Here is a 15,886-nt window from a genome sequence, read left to right as displayed (position 1 = left end):
TACTGTCCTGACAGGAAAAGTTGTGCCGAGCAGCAGTCAATCCACAGGAGGGTTTGTGTTGAGCAGCAATCATGCAAATAGGAACCTGGTAACTGCCTTTTGGGTCAAAGGTCGGTTACAACCAATTGGATCCACAGGCAGGGTACTTAGGCCCAGTACTCCTCTTGCTCAGTGCCCTGTCTTGGTTTCCCTTGTGGTTGTCCGAGAGCGCGTTTTTGATTCTGGTTATTTGACTTTGATTTACTTCCCTGTTTTCTGGCATCCCTGACCCCTGGCTATTCCTTATCGTTGTCTCTTTCTGTGTCCCTTGACCTCGGCTATTCCTTACTATTCTTTGGTACATTAGTCTGGCCATTCTAAGGTCCGGTTTACATTACCTATCAGTCCTCTGTGTTACACAATTCTACGTACTGGATCATACTGTAATCCTGAAACTCTGCACCCTCTCTCCCCTTCACAAATCCCACTTGGTCTGGGTGTTCTAGGAAGGGGACAAGGGCAGCCACCTGAGTGGCGTATATTTTAGCAAGGATCTTTGTATCCGTGTTTAACAATGAGATGGGTTTTAGGTTTTTGGGATGGTTAGGTGGCTTCCCTGGCTTCGGTAGGGTGACAATGTGCGCTAATAGCATCTCTGGTGGCATTTTTCCCGATCTTACTATGTGGTTCAGTGTGTGTACTAAGTGTGGACCAAGTGGTTCGTGATAGCATTTGTAGTAGTTGTTTGTGAAGCCGCCAGGTCCCGGGGATTTCCCTGAAGGCAGAGAGTGTATAGTTCGTATCACTTCGGTCAGTGAAATTGAGCTCGTTAATGAGTCTTTTTGTGTTTGTGTTAGGGTGTTTAGACGTACCCCGGAAAGGAAGCATCTGATGTCGTTTTGCGATGGTTGGTGGGTGTGCGAGTCCTCTTTTAGCTTGTAGCGACATTTGCAGTAGCCTGCTATTTCTGCGTTTATGTCCTGGGGTCTATAGAGCTTCCCTCCGGTGTTAGTCAGTAGGTACGGGATTTTTGATTGGACCTGTCTGTGTCTCAACTGTGACGCTAAAGTCTTACTAGCCCTGTTGCCCTGTGTATAGTGCCTTAATTTTAACATTTGGAGTGTGTGTGCCGTTTTTTGGAGCAGTAAGTCATTAATCGGTTTCGTCATATCTGTGATTTTCGATTGGGAAGAGGGAGTAGGGTCCAGAAGGTGGGCATTGGTGAGGTCTCTTAGTTGTGTCAGCAGTGAAAGGTAAAATGTATGGGTGCATTGTTTGAGATATGATGCTCTACTGATGAGCAGCCCTCGAATAACTGCTTTGTGTGCTTGTCACGTGGTAGTGGGTGAGAGTTCAGGGTTATTGTTTGTACAAAAATAGTCACGTATGTCTTGCTCTAGTTTAGTCTTGAAGTATGTTATTTAGGAGGGCGTTGTTTAGACGCCACATGGCTTTCCCTCTGTGTTTGTATGTGTTATGAACCGTGAGGGTCAGTGTAGCATGGTCTGACCACACAATGTCTACCAGTTAGCAATGTTCCACGCATGTTAGCACATACCTTGATACTAGGATGAAGTCAATTCTGGAGTGTGTTTTGTGGGCTGGGAGTAGAAAAAGTAGCATTTATCGTTTGGGTGTTGAATGCGCCATTTCTCATAGAGACCATGCTCTGAGATTAGTTTAGTGATGGCTTTACATTGCGGCATTAGTGATTTGAATCTGGGGGAACCGGTGGACACTGTTGTGTCCATGTGTGGTTGTAGGACATGGTTTAGATCTCCACACAAAACCAGGGAGGTCATAAATTGTTGGGGGATTTTGCTCAATACTTTGTGTAAGAAGTTGGTGTTTGGGCTGTAAATGCCCGCTAAGGTGTATAATGTATTATTGATGTTGCAGTTAGTGATTTGTGAAATAAGAAAGATACCGCTCTAGTCTTGGAGGAGTATGTGGTGTGATATTGGGTTGTGCAGTCAGGTTTCCCGAATTCAGGCACTCTACCGTGGGCAAAGTGGGTTTCTTGCAAACACAGAATGTCAAGCCTGTCTTTCTTAGCGCCCTCCAAGAGAACCCTTCATTTGTGTGGGGTATTCAGCCCCCTGACGTTATGTGATTGCATCCTCATGAATTTGAGTGTAGAATACCAATAATGGCGTCTGTTTCAGGGCACTCGTCTCTTGCCCTCTGAGGTCTGCTCTGTGCAGGGGGTACGTTAATGAGTTGTAGTTTAGCTAGTTGGTTTGGGGTTACAGGCATAGTGTAGCCTTTGGTGTCGTACAGCCAGTCGGGATGTGCAAGGGAGAGGGGAGGGAGGAGAAACAGGGGGAGAAACAGAACTAGGTATGTACCAAGCCTCTGTGTATGAGGTGTGGTATCAGTATGTGGTACCATGGGGGTGGAAACTCTCATGTTTCCCTCTAGTGGCTATGGGTCTATCTGATTTGGTTTGTTACTTTGGGCATCTGGGTACTTCGGGCTTTGCATTACCTAGGGTGCAAGACCTGTGGATGGTTGCTCTAGGGCATGGGTGATTATGTATACTGGTCTGTGGACCAAGGGGTGAATCTAGAGACTGCCCCATTGTGTCTATATGTGCCGATATGAGCCTGTGGAGGACACCTTGTATTGTATTGCTCCTTCTATGGGGATACTCATAGACAGTTCAGGGTTCCCGCAGGCACGTCCAGTAAGAGCCCCAAGTGTCAGCAAGGTGTGGGTTGAACTGGATGGGAGTAAGTTGTTGTGCTCAAAGAAGAGATTTAGTCTGGCCTGATCTTTACTTTGAACAAAGTAGGCTGTTTGGTACACAACTAGACGACCTGCTAAAACGTATGGCGGAAGGTAGAAAAGCCTTACCTGAATAAAAGAGAACTTCTTGGAACAAGCTATTCTTCAACAAAAACAGACGTCCTTTTGTAGGTTCTCATATAAGAAAAATCAAAGAAGGCCTTTTTTTCAAGATAAAGGGGAAATTAACTTTCCAGAGAAAAAAAAAATAGATTATGATGCCATTACAGTAGGTGGCAGACTTCTGTTATTCAATTTGGTATGGCAGAAGACTACTACAGACTGCTGGGTTCTTTCATTGATTCAAAGCAGTTACAGAATAGAATATCTCGACATTCCTCCAAGATGATTCCTTTGTTCAACAAATACAGGGAGTGCAGAATTATTAGGCAAGTTGTATTTTTGAGGATTAATTTTATTATTGAACAACAACCATGTTCTCAATGAACCCAAAAAACTCATTAATATCAAAGCTGAATATTTTTGGAAGTAGTTTTTAGTTTGTTTTTAGTTATAGCTATTTTAGGGGGATATCTGTGTGTGCAGGTGACTATTACTGTGCATAATTATTAGGCAACTTAACAAAAAACAAATATATACCCATTTCAATTATTTATTTTTACCAGTGAAACCAATATAACATATCAACATTCACAAATATACATTTCTGACATTCAAAAACATAACAAAAACAAACCAGTGACCAATATAGCCACTTTTCTTTGCAAGGACACTCAAAAGCCTGCCATCCATGGATTCTGTCAGTGTTTTGATCTGTTCACCATCAACATTGCGGGCAACAGCAACCACAGCCTCCCAGACACTGTTCAGAGAGGTGTACTGTTTTCCCTCCTTGTAAATCTCACATTTGATGATGGACCACAGGTTCTCAATGGGGTTCAGATCAGGTGAACAAGGAGGCCATGTCATTAGATTTTCTTCTTTTATACCCTTTCTTGCCAGCCAAGAAAAGAAGGATGAAGTTTCAGGACCACTTTATCAAGATGAAAAATCTGTATGTTGCATTGATGGACACAAATCTGTCTGTATTCACGCTGTGGAGTACTTGGACGCGTGTTATGGAGCATTGTCCTGCATGAAAATCATGTTTTTTCTTGAAGGATGCAGACTTCTTCCTGTACCACTGCTTGAAGAAGGTGTCTTCCAGAAACTGGCAGTAGGACTGGGAGTTGAGCTTGACTCCATCCTCAACCCGAAAAGGCCCCACAATCTCATCTTTGATGATACCAGCCCAAACCAGTACTCCACCTCCACCTTGCTGGCGTCTGAGTCGGACTGGAGCTCTCTGCCCTTTACCAATCCATCCATCTGGCCCATCAAGACTCACTCTCATTTCATCAGTCCATAAAACCTTAGAAAAATCAGTCTTGAGATATTTCTTGGCCCAGTCTTGACGTTTCAGCTTGTGTGTCTTGTTCAGTGGTGGTCGTCTTTCAGCCTTTCTTACCTTGGCCATTCTCTGAGTATTGCACACCTTGTGCTTTTGGGCACTCCAGTGATGTTGCAGCTCTGAAATATGGCCAAACTGGTGGCAAGTGGCATCTTGGCAGCTGCACGCTTGACTTTTCTCAGTTCATGGGCAGTTATTTTGCGCCTTGGTTTCTCCACACGCTTCTTGCGACCCTGTTGACTATTTTGAATGAAACGCTTGATTGTTCGGTGATCACGCTTCAGAAGCTTTGCAATTTTAAGAGTGCTGCATCCCTCTGCAAGATATCTCACTATTTTTGACTTTTCTGAGCCTGTCAAGTCCTTCTTTTGACCCATTTTCCAAAGGAAAGGAAGTTGCCTAATAATTATGCACACCTGATATAGGGTGTTGATGTCATTAGACCACACCCCTTCTCATTACAGAGATGCACATCACCTAATATGCTTATTTGGTAGTAGGCTTTCAAGCCTATACAGCTTGGAGTAAGACAACATGCATAAAGAGGATGATGTGGTCAAAATACTCATTTGCCTAATAATTCTGCACTCCCTGTATTGTGTCATTGCCTCTCCAAGAAATGTTGGTCTTGTGGCAGAAAAAGGTGGTAGAAATACTTCCAAAAGGAGAAGAATTCATGGATTTTTATTCAAGAATGTATTTGGTAAATAAAATCCAGATTGTTCTCTGTCCTTTTCTGGATTTAAAACTAGTAAACCGGTTCGTGCTCCTGAAATTTTTTTGCATGGAAAACATCTTCTTCACCTCTCACATAATGGCTCATGTTTCATCAATTTGAAATGTGCTTATCTACACATATCCATAGCAGCAGACAGCAGAAGGTTTTTAAGATTTGCCATAAAAGATCAGGATCAACTGCTGCTTTTCCAATTCTGGACTTTGCCCTTTGACCTTTATTCGGCTCCAAAAGTCTTTACCAAATACTTGCGGTCATTACAGCAGAGTTGCGAAAAAGAGGTCTCAACATAGTACCTTATTTGGACGACTGGTTACTCATAGCTTTTTTTAAAGATACAACTGCTAAAGGACGTCAGAAGGGCTTCCATCACCCTCCAAAAACATGGTTGGATTATTAGTCAGAGCTAACCCCATCTCATTCTATCCATTTTTTGGGTCTCATTTTAGACTCCATTTATATAAAGATTTTCCTTCCAGAGGAGAAGATAAACAAAAGTACCCATTATCATTATCAGCATGCAAAAGAATACGTTTTGCACTATAAGAGAAACAATGAGACGTCTGGGTATGTTCACTGCCACAATTCCAGACATAAACTGGGCCAAGGCATGAGACCATTGCAGAAGAACATCCTCTCGTCCTGGGACAGGAAAATGGTGTCCTTAGACCAGTCCATAAATCTAAGCTCCTAGGCTCTGCAAAGCTTCCATTGGTGGATGACATCACATTTCCTTTCAGAAGGTCTTTCTCTCTGATTAAAAATGTTGTTTTCGAAACGATAGGCACATAAAGTATTGGAAGGGGTGCTCACATTGGTATAAAGTTGACAAAAGGCAATTGAAATCTTCCAAATGTAATGAAGTCTTCAAACTTCAGGGAACTGAATGCCATCTGGTTGGCACTTCTCGCCTTCAAAAGACATCTGGTGGGTCATCACCACATAAATAAGATCCAACAATTCAACCGCAGTAGCTTATGTAAACTGACAATGTGGCACACATTTGATTTGTCTGGAACAGTTATACTCCAACATAATGCATCGGTCAAAAATACATTTTTTATCAATATCTGCAGTACACATAAAGGGAGAAAGACATACTCTTCCAGACGCTCTACACCAGAATCTTCTGAAATAAGGAGATTGATCTCTTTCTCCTCTAATTTTTCAGGAAATCATGGACATATTTGGTATGGCAGTGATGGATCTCATGGTCTCCAGGGAAAACAAGAATACAGACAGATTTGTGTCCATCAATGCAACATACAGGTTTTTCATCTTGATAAAGTGGTCCTGAAACTTCATCCTTCTTTTCTTCCTAAGGTGGCCACTTCAACTAATATAAATCAGGATATTGTACTCCCTACTTTTTGCCAGAACCCCCGGAATGCTGAGGAATGTAAATTATTTTGCCTGGATATTAACTGTTGCCTGCAGTTTTACCTGAAGAAGTCTGATTCATTCTGGAAATCTGACAGATCGTTTGTCCTTTTCCAAGGGAAAAATATGGACTTATGACATCTAAAGGCTCATTGGCAATATGGGTTAAGGAAGCTGTTATATTAGCATACAGTTCTTCTCGGATATCTCCTCCTCTGAATTTAAAGGGACACTATAGTCACGAGAACAAGTACAGCTTTTTAAATTTGTTCTGGTGAGTAAAATCATTACCTTCAGGCTTTTTGCTGTAAACACTGTCTTTTCAGAGAAAATGCAGTGTTTACATTACATTACATTAGTGATAACTTCACTGGCCACTCCGCAGATAGCTTTTAGAGATCCTTCCTGAGTCATGGCTGCCTAAAATGCATTCAAACATTGTGTCTCCTCCCTCTGCATGCAGACACTGAATTTTCCTCATATAGATTCATTGATTCAATTCATCTCTATGAGGAGATGCTGATTGTCCAGGGCTGTGTTTTAATCATGCTGGCTCTGCCCCTTTGTCAGTCTAAGCCAATCCTATGGGGAAGCACTGTGATTGGATCAGGCTACAACATGTCAGCAGACTGCTTGTTTTTCTGAGTCTAACAGCATGCAGATTTACAGCTTCAGGCTTTAATACAGTAAGATTTTTACTATATTTATGGAGGCATGAGGGGCTAGATGGTGGTGTTAACACTATAGGGTCAGGAATACATGTTTGTGTTCCTGACCCTACAGTGATTCTTTAACATTAGAAACAAAGGATTAAGGGATTTCCTACAAAATAGAGGGACATTAAGCTTTCTCTTAATTCAGATGTTAATCACTATTTTGGGTCTGCTTAACTCCCTAAAATATCTGATGGTAGAAAATACCAGTGAGTCTAAATTTAAATCTATACATAAGAATTAAGAACTATTTAAGTAAACACCTTGTTTCAACACAATCTGCTTTATCAGGAAAACGTAAACATATCTTTAATTATGACAAGGTCGATAAAGTATTATATAAAGCCTTAGGTGAGAATGCCTGACAAATCTGTGATATCACACCAAATTAGAACCTAGGAAAAAGAGATGCATGCAGACACTGAACTTTCCTCATAGAGATTCATTGATTGAAATTAGATCAATCAATGAATGCTAATTTGCCAGGGCTGTTTGAATCATGCTGGCTCTGCCCCTGATCTGCCTCTTTGTCAGTCTCAGGCAATCCTATGGGGAAGCATTGTGATTGGATCAGGCCACCACTTCTGATGATGTCAGCAGACAGCTTGTTTTTCTGAGGCAAACACCATGCGGATCTACAGCTTCAGGCTTGAATACAGTAAAATGTTGCTAGATTTATGGAGGCATGAGGGACCCAGGGGGGCTAGATGGTGGTTTTAACACTAAACGGTCAGGAATACATGTTTGTGTTCCTGACCCTATAGTTATCCTTTAACCCCTTAAGGACACATGACGTGTGTGACACGTCATGATTCCCTTTTATTCCAGAAGTTTGGTCCTTAAGGGGTTAAGGGCTCATTCTACCAGAGCTGTTGCTATCTTGTGTGCCTTAAAGGGACACTCCAGGCACCCAGACCACTTCTGCCCATTGGAGTGGTCTGGGTGCCAACTCCCACTACTCCTAACCCTGCAAGTGTAATTATTGCAGTTTTTTATAAACTGCAATAATTACCTTGCAGGGTTAACTCCACCTCTAGTGGCTGTCTACTAGACAGCCACTAGAGGTCACTTCCTCCTTCATAGCACAGGAAACCTGTGCTAGAGCATTGCTGGACGTCCTCACGCTGTGTGAGGACCTCCAGCGTCGCTCATTTCCCCATAGGAAAGCATTGGAATTATTTTTCAATGTTTTCCTATGGGGAACGCTAATGAGCATGCGCGGCATTTCCGCGCATGCGCATTGGGTCTCCTTGGCCGGTGGGCGGGATCAGTCTCGCCCACCGGCCGACGCAATACAGAGGAGGAGCGTCGCAAAGGAGGAGACAGCGGCGAGGGACATCGCCGCTGCCTCGGGTAAGTGACTGAAGGGGTTTTCACCCCTTCAGTAACTGGGGATTGGGGGGTGGGAGGGAGAGGGACCCTCCAGTGCCAGGAAAACGGATCGTTTTCCTGGCACTGGAGTTTCCCTTTAATAACTCTGGCGTCTCATTACAGAAATGCAATGCAGTAATTTGTTCTTCTCTACAAACCTTCTCCAAACATTATGGGCTTGATGTGTACAGGCCTCTGAGGATTCTGTTTTTGGGCGCAAGGTGTTACAAGCCGTGGTGAAGTGATATTGCTTGTTTATCCATGTTGTTGTTTCTGGAGGGAAAAGTTAATATTTTACTTACCATAAATTAATTTTTTCTTAGTATTAGAGGTAGTGCACATATTTCCCACCATATTTATTAAAAATATTTTTGCAGTTATTTGGCTTTTGTACTTTCTGGGGTTTGGGATTAAGGGTAAAGTTAATCTTTTTTGGCTATAATACAGACAGGAGCTGTCGTAAATGCTGTCTGACAACCACTTGCAAGGCCACGTATGAGTTGAAACTATGCCCCATAATCACTTTATTGAGACTTTTAGTATACATGTCTTCACCATTAACAATGAAAGTTTAAATACAGGTATGTCTTGATACCTGGGGTTTCGCTATTACCAGCAAGGAAGCAGTCCATGCTGGTAAAATTCTGAATGACTGAATTATTCCATCTTGTGTCCTTAAGGGAAAGGCATCCATGATGGAATAAACATGTCATATGTCATTAATGGGTCATTGTTGTAGCATGTCCTGTGGCAATACTGTACTACTTTGCAACATAGTACTGCAGGCCCAAAATTGAGTACTAACCTGCATAAAAGTGTTTTTGTATAGAGTGACAGTGAATACACAAGTGGGTGTAGAGGTCTAGTGTGTGCGCATATGTTATTGCAAGAGTGTATATCTTTGTGTAATGCATCAGTTTGTGAGAATGTGTGTATATTCATGTGAAGGTATGTATGTATTATGGAAGAATACTAAGCCAATCAAAGTTGGCCAAAATTGACATTGACAATTCGAAAATGTTAATTCTGCGTTATCAATGAAGCCATGGTTGAGGCATCCTTGGGTTCCGTGAAGACTCTTGGATTACATAAATCCAGGGGACAGCACCAGAACATTTTAGGAATCATTACAACTACAGCAAACTCTATTAAATTCTGTGGTTATTTGTGAGGATGCATGTGCTCCCAGGCTATCATTTCCCTATTGAGAGAAATGCTTTAGAAAGTCTGAAGCATTTCTCTCAATGGGCAGCCTGTGATAGGTTTCAGAGTGTCAACTGATTCTCCCAGCCTTTTACTGGTGCACATATAAAAGGTGTCCTCATTGGAGATGGGGCAGGAAGAGGAGGCAGTGAGTCCGACTGGATGAACACCATTAACAACAGGACTTTGGATTTAAACTGTTTAAAAATGTTTTAACCCCGTAAGGTTGTCAGGATCTCTAGACATCATACCAATTTAATTGAGGTGAAGTCATTATGGTGCCTCGAGTGGTCCCTTCAATGTTAGTGTTCTTTTAATGTTGTTGTTCTGCTGTTAATGCAATGCATGTGGGATTGGTTTTGGTATTACATTTTCTTTGCATTAATCTATTAATATATTTTGTTTTAGTCTCTGTACTACTGGTGTAGTGCGCCTTCATATTAACAACTGGTTGGAAGTCAGTTTTTGCTTACCCCATAAGATACACTACGTTGGATCACATTGTATTCCCCCAGATGCCATAGAAACAAGTTTGAAATGTATCAGGTAACATCAGTTTATAATGTGTATGCTGTATATATTAAGTATATGTTAAGTCAACATAAACTATTTTACATCATAAACTACAGTATCACTAAACGTTCCCACACAATGCTAACACCCTAAGCATTTACCACTACACAACCTTATAGGAACACTCCAGGCAACATAACCACTTTGTCAGTGAACTGGTTATGGTGCCCAGACTACCTTCTTATTTCCAAGTGTTAAGCTGCAATTTACGCTGAAGTGGACCCCGAAGGTGCTGGAAGCATGTGCTCAAGAAGCAGTAATAAGCTGAAGGCATCAGCTGACACATTTAGACCATGATTAAGCCATTAAAATGATTTAACACTTGATGTTAGGAAGATGCCAGAGTAATCTGGGCAACATAATCAATTAATTGACATGAAGTAGTTATGGTGCCTAAATAATTCCTTTAACATATCAACACTAAATTTAACCTAAAAATATTATGTAATAGATTCATAACAGCAAAGCTTTGTATTCTGGAGACACATATAAATCACATGACCTTTGGTCTCTATATTATTATGTCTCCCGAATCCCTCAATGACATTATTTTCCCATAATACACTGCTTACCCTTACATATCCTGTGTCGTAAATATGTTGTTAAACACAAATGTGCTCACACCAGTCAAGCCATAAGATATATCTATCTATCTAAACATACACATTAATGAAGCAGAACATATTAAAATGACATACTGTATTTATATGACACCACTGTAATTAAATGTGCATAGGGATTTGGAATAGTGCACAAGTAACTTTTTTCTTTGGTTTTTATTGTATGTGTTGGGGCTGATGTGCACTATAGTCATTGCTGCCACCCAGGAGTATTGGATTTTGAGCACAAGGCTTACTTTTGTATGATTCTATTTACTTTTGTATTACATAACTATATTACAGTGTTGCCACCCACTTCATGTGTTCCCTATTAAGGGTTAATAAGTGTGTAGGGTTTCAAAAAAAATACCCCTCTGTGTCTCATTAGAGATTTTTACCAGATGAAGACAGCAAGGGGAATTGTTATTGTGGGACTTACAAAGAGGTTTGTAGCCTTGATGTGTCAAGTGAGCTTACACTTAAATGGCCATTGGAGGGATACTAAAAAAAACTCTAGTTATTTAACTCCTTACGGACGGAGGACGGAAAATTCCTGTCCAATGCTAAAATTAACCCCAGATTGTCACAATTGCGGCAAAACGTGGGGTTAATGTTCCTGTAGTTTTCTCCGTGTCTGAGGCACACTGCTTCAGTCTCTGATTGCTCTGACCGGGAGTCAGAGCGATAAAACATGCTGCAGTAAAAACAAATCTGTCTCCCTTGTGAGCTGTTAAGTGCAGGGAGACAGATTGTGCTGATCAGTCTCTGACTGTGAAATGAAAATGTTTTACTAATAAAATCCCACCCCCCTCACCTTTTTCAAATAAAATGTAACCCTTTCCCTGCCCTTTGATCACTGTCTACAGTGATCAAATTACAGATCACAGAATTTCACTGTGACCTGATTTTTTTTTTCTTTCTAAAAATGTTAATGTTGTTTGTTTTTTTTTTAACCCTCAGGGTTTAAATGTATTTAGTTAGTTACTTAAATATTTGTAAAATATTTATTTAGCTAGGGTGGATAGAAGTTAGTGGAGAAATTGGGTGATTTACTGTTAGGCTAGTTAGGGGATAACCGTTAAAAAAAAAAAAAAAAAAAAAAAAAAAATGTAAAATAGTAAAAAAAAGCTAAAAAACTAAAGTTTTAAGAAGTAAAAACAGGGGGGCGGAGCCTAACTGCCAAGCACGTCGGACATGCTGTAAACCAGCTCCTGCACAAAAGCGACTAAACTCGGGGTAAATACCCCAAAACAGACAAGTTCACAAGCCGGAGGGCGCATGCCGAGTCAGGGAAACCTGGGGGCATCGAATGAATCCACAAACAAGACTTCAACTACCCGGGGCCTGCCAGTGGCCGGGGAGAGCCAGGGAGAGACGGCCGCTCTCCTGGATGGTAAAGCTCAGCAACGACCCCTTAATGCACTCTACTTCCTCCCCCCACCCCCCTGGACCGGTGGCGTTTGTGGCGAAACCAGCTTCGCCACTGTGAACTGGAGAGGCCTGGTTGCTAGCCTCCTGCCCTGCGACTACGGCCCCTGGACATATTGCTCTATAAAAACTATATTTGGGCATATTGTACTTTATATTGCTGCTACTGGCCCTTTAAAATCATTGATGGACATATTGGGACTTTTGGGGTACTGTACCTTTAAGACTGTGGAGCATATTACAGTAATACTGCCTTTGGTCCTTTAATATCATGTATGCATTTATGTGTTCAGTTAACCTGGGTTATATGTATGCAGCATTCTCTGATTGTTCGGTAGAATCACTCCATTTAGTATATTGAGTGAAACTACCGAACAACCAGACCACCCAGGAATAAGTGTGCCTCCAATTACCGTTTGCAACAATGTTGCAAACGGGTAATTGGCAATCAGTGTAATGTATGCTTTGTCCTCTGGGTGGCCGCCATTCGGGAAACTAACACGTGGCGGCGGCCATCTTAACCCCTTAAGGACCAAACTTCTGGAATAAAAGGGAATCATGACATGTCACACATGTCATGTGTCCTTAAGGGGTTAAACTACCGAACAGCGGTGTTTTGCCGTCGAGTGTCTGGAACTAAAATCGGACACTTGACTAGGCAAACACCGCTGAGACCTCCATACTTCCAGAAATTCGTATAGAAACTACCGAATGACCCGCCGTTCGGTAGAAAGAACCCCACAAACAAGGGAATTCATTCAAACCCTCTCCAGGCTCTATAACACAGGCAATTCGTCTGTTTTCATTCCCTTGTTTGTGACCGACCGCAGGGCCAAAATGCATGGAACTGTTTTCGGATACTTTACCTATGCGGTCGGTCAAATCTTTGGAACCCCATATCTCCCGAACCGTTCATCCGAATGACTTGAATTTTGAATATGTTGTCCCCCTGAATAAGGGGTACCCCCTGTTTTTGGGGTACATCCAGAACTTGGCTGAAAAGGTGTACCGGATAATTGGGTTTAATGTTATCTGAGGGGAGGGGGATGTGTGGGCTGAACCATGTATGTGATTGGGTATTTTATGCCTCCCCCTGGGTGTGGACTGTATGTGTATTATTGTAATAAAAGCCAGGCTGGATGAGCCAGTCCAGAGTTCCTGTTTTACCCTCAAAGTGATGTGTCGTCTCATTATTGGGGGGAAGGATTTATTGCATGCTGTTCCAGTTGACTGCTAGGAGTACAAGCCTATTCGTATGGTTCCTATTCAATGGTCTACAGCATTCATATGCTTGGGAGAATTTAAAAGGTTTCTCGGATTCAGTGTTCGTGTGTCTCCAGTCGGGAGAATGGTGTTTGCAGTAGCTGCCTGTGCATCTGTAAAGGGGATTATCGCCTAAACTGGGTTTTATCCTCGTGTGTGTGAAACGGTCCGTTACAGGGGTCATCCCGGTCCCCGCCTGGCTCCTGCAGCAACCAGCCGAGACAGCAACACGAGACCTACTATATCACACGAAGCTGCAAGCCCATACAGGGAGTGCCTGAAATGGCAGCTGGCAATGCGACCCGCATGGCGAGCTCGAAGCTGATACCAACACCACAAAACGAACCCCAACAGAGCCTAGTGATGATCTTGAACCGCTTCTGGGAAACACCCCTGAGGCGGCAACAAGCAGCCCAACCTACGATACCTGCTCCACGACAAAGGGTGAGTGGAACCACGGATGGTGGGGAGAGAGGGGAAAGCCCCTGGGCATAACGCCGCCTTTGCCACCCACACGGAAGCAACCTAGCCCACGTGGGCTGCAGGCCTAAGGACCAAGAGCCCAGAAGCATCGCCCACACCGGCGGAGGAACATGCATACCAGCTCCTCCGTCACTCCCTCAAGTGGAGGTAACCCAGGCCCTTACGGTAGCCGAGGTTGTGGAAAGAAGATGCAGGCCAGCAAGCCTGCCTGGGTCTGGTAGGACACCCCTGTTGACACCCACTTAGCGGCAGGACACAGAACCCCAGCGCCGGACATACACTATTTCTGTAAAGCAGGTATCGGGTGAAAGAGACTCTGACAGGGGCCCAGTGAACTCGCTATAAAGGGACACTGACAAAACGCCAGCCCCCCCACTCCTATGCAGAGCCGACCAACATACTCAGCATTGGACTTTTCGTCTGTTCTTTCTGCATATGGTGGTACTCAAGATACATTAAGCTTAGGGATCCAATCTACTAGTATAACTTCGTAGACAAACATAGGCAACTCCCACACGTAACATATTGATGCATGTCTTAGCCTGAGATATAAATGCCTGACCCACTCAAGAATGCATTGTACCTTTAACATGCTTAAGTGTGAGCAATGTTGTATAACCAAAAATGTACATATCTATAGCCTTAGCAACTACTAGAACTGCCACTAATGTGCATAGAATAGAAATGTTATTTTAGACCTATCCTTACCAGTTAGGAATGCAAGACATAGCACTAAATGTATATCTCGTTAACTAAACAGCTTAAAGTATGACCTAAGCAACTAAGCCTGCTAACATTATAAAAATTGTGCCTGTTATTCGTATGCCCGCATATAAAGCGAGGAAATAGCCTGAGGACTGCTTCTGGGGCACCTCAAGCCTGTCTGTATCCTTCCATGCACTGCAAAAAATAAAAATAAAAAAAAATTAAGTAAAAACAAATGTTTAAAAAAGGGAAAAAATGCTAGTGAAAAAATGATCCCACACTAAGCTTCAAAATATGCCTTTTGAAACACCCTGGGTTGTCTTCTTTAGGAAATGGTATGCCTTTGTAAAGTAATTGGAAAAAACAACCTGCTACAAAAATTCCAAAGTGGGGCATGAACCCAACGTAAAAATTCAAACTTAAATGGCTGTGTCTCAAATGTGCCCCTTCAACATCGTCATATACCTGGTAACGGTACATATGGGGGTATTGCTGTACTCAGATGACACAACTAAGCAACATATAAAGTATTATACTTCCGTAGCACACATAAGGTTACAAAATATTTATATTACAAACTCATTGTGTGTGTCAAAAAGCAGAAAAAATATGCTTATTACCACTACACTTGATACAATCTAGCAGATAAATGATTTCACGCTAAGGTTCAAAATATGCCTTTTGAAATACCCTCGGTTGTCTTCTTTAAGAAATTGTATGCTTTTGTGGGGTAGTTGAAATAATCAATTGGGCACAGCGTAAAAATTCAAAGTTTGAAAAAACTTAAATGGCTGTGTCTCAACTGTGCATTCAATGTCCACATACACCTGGCAAAGGTAGATATGGGGGTATTGCTGTGCTAAAACAACATAGCTGAGCAAGATAGGAAGTATTATAGAGCCGTAGCACACATAAGGTTTGCAAAATATACAGTACAAACTCATTGAGTGTGTCAAAAAGGCAAAAAAAAAATGCTTATTAGAATGCTCAGGTTCAGGAGACACTGACTCAAATTTGGAATTTTAGTCTGATGTACATATTTTCCTGTTTTTGACTTTCCTAAAAAGGTAATGCAAAAGGTGACCGTGGAAGACAGTGTTGACTCTAATTCCTATGATGAATAAGATGATTCTAGAACCTCCAAGGCAAATCCCAGTACGTCCAGACCTATTACAAGGCCCCTTGACACACCAAGATCCTCAAGTTCTGGTGTTGATGCGGGAGTTCATATTAGTATAGGCATCCCTGAGACGGT

General features: G+C 42.2%; 1 protein-coding gene across 7 annotated transcripts in view; it reads left to right on the top strand.

The window, feature by feature from the left end:
- NPRL3 (NPR3 like, GATOR1 complex subunit) overlaps positions 1–15,886 on the top strand; it is a 453,622-nt gene that overhangs the window by 187,710 nt on the left and 250,026 nt on the right. For all 7 annotated transcript variants that reach the window (XM_063430229.1, XM_063430228.1, XM_063430232.1 and 4 more), the window contains one exon: positions 9,989–10,126. In XM_063430229.1, the coding sequence (XP_063286299.1) occupies positions 9,989–10,126 (138 nt within the window). The remainder of the gene's footprint in view (positions 1–9,988; positions 10,127–15,886) is intronic.

Source organism: Pelobates fuscus, chromosome 8, assembly GCF_036172605.1.
Source record: "Pelobates fuscus isolate aPelFus1 chromosome 8, aPelFus1.pri, whole genome shotgun sequence".
NCBI classification, from domain to species: Eukaryota; Metazoa; Chordata; class Amphibia; order Anura; family Pelobatidae; genus Pelobates; species Pelobates fuscus.
This window is presented reverse-complemented; position numbering and strand designations above follow the sequence as displayed.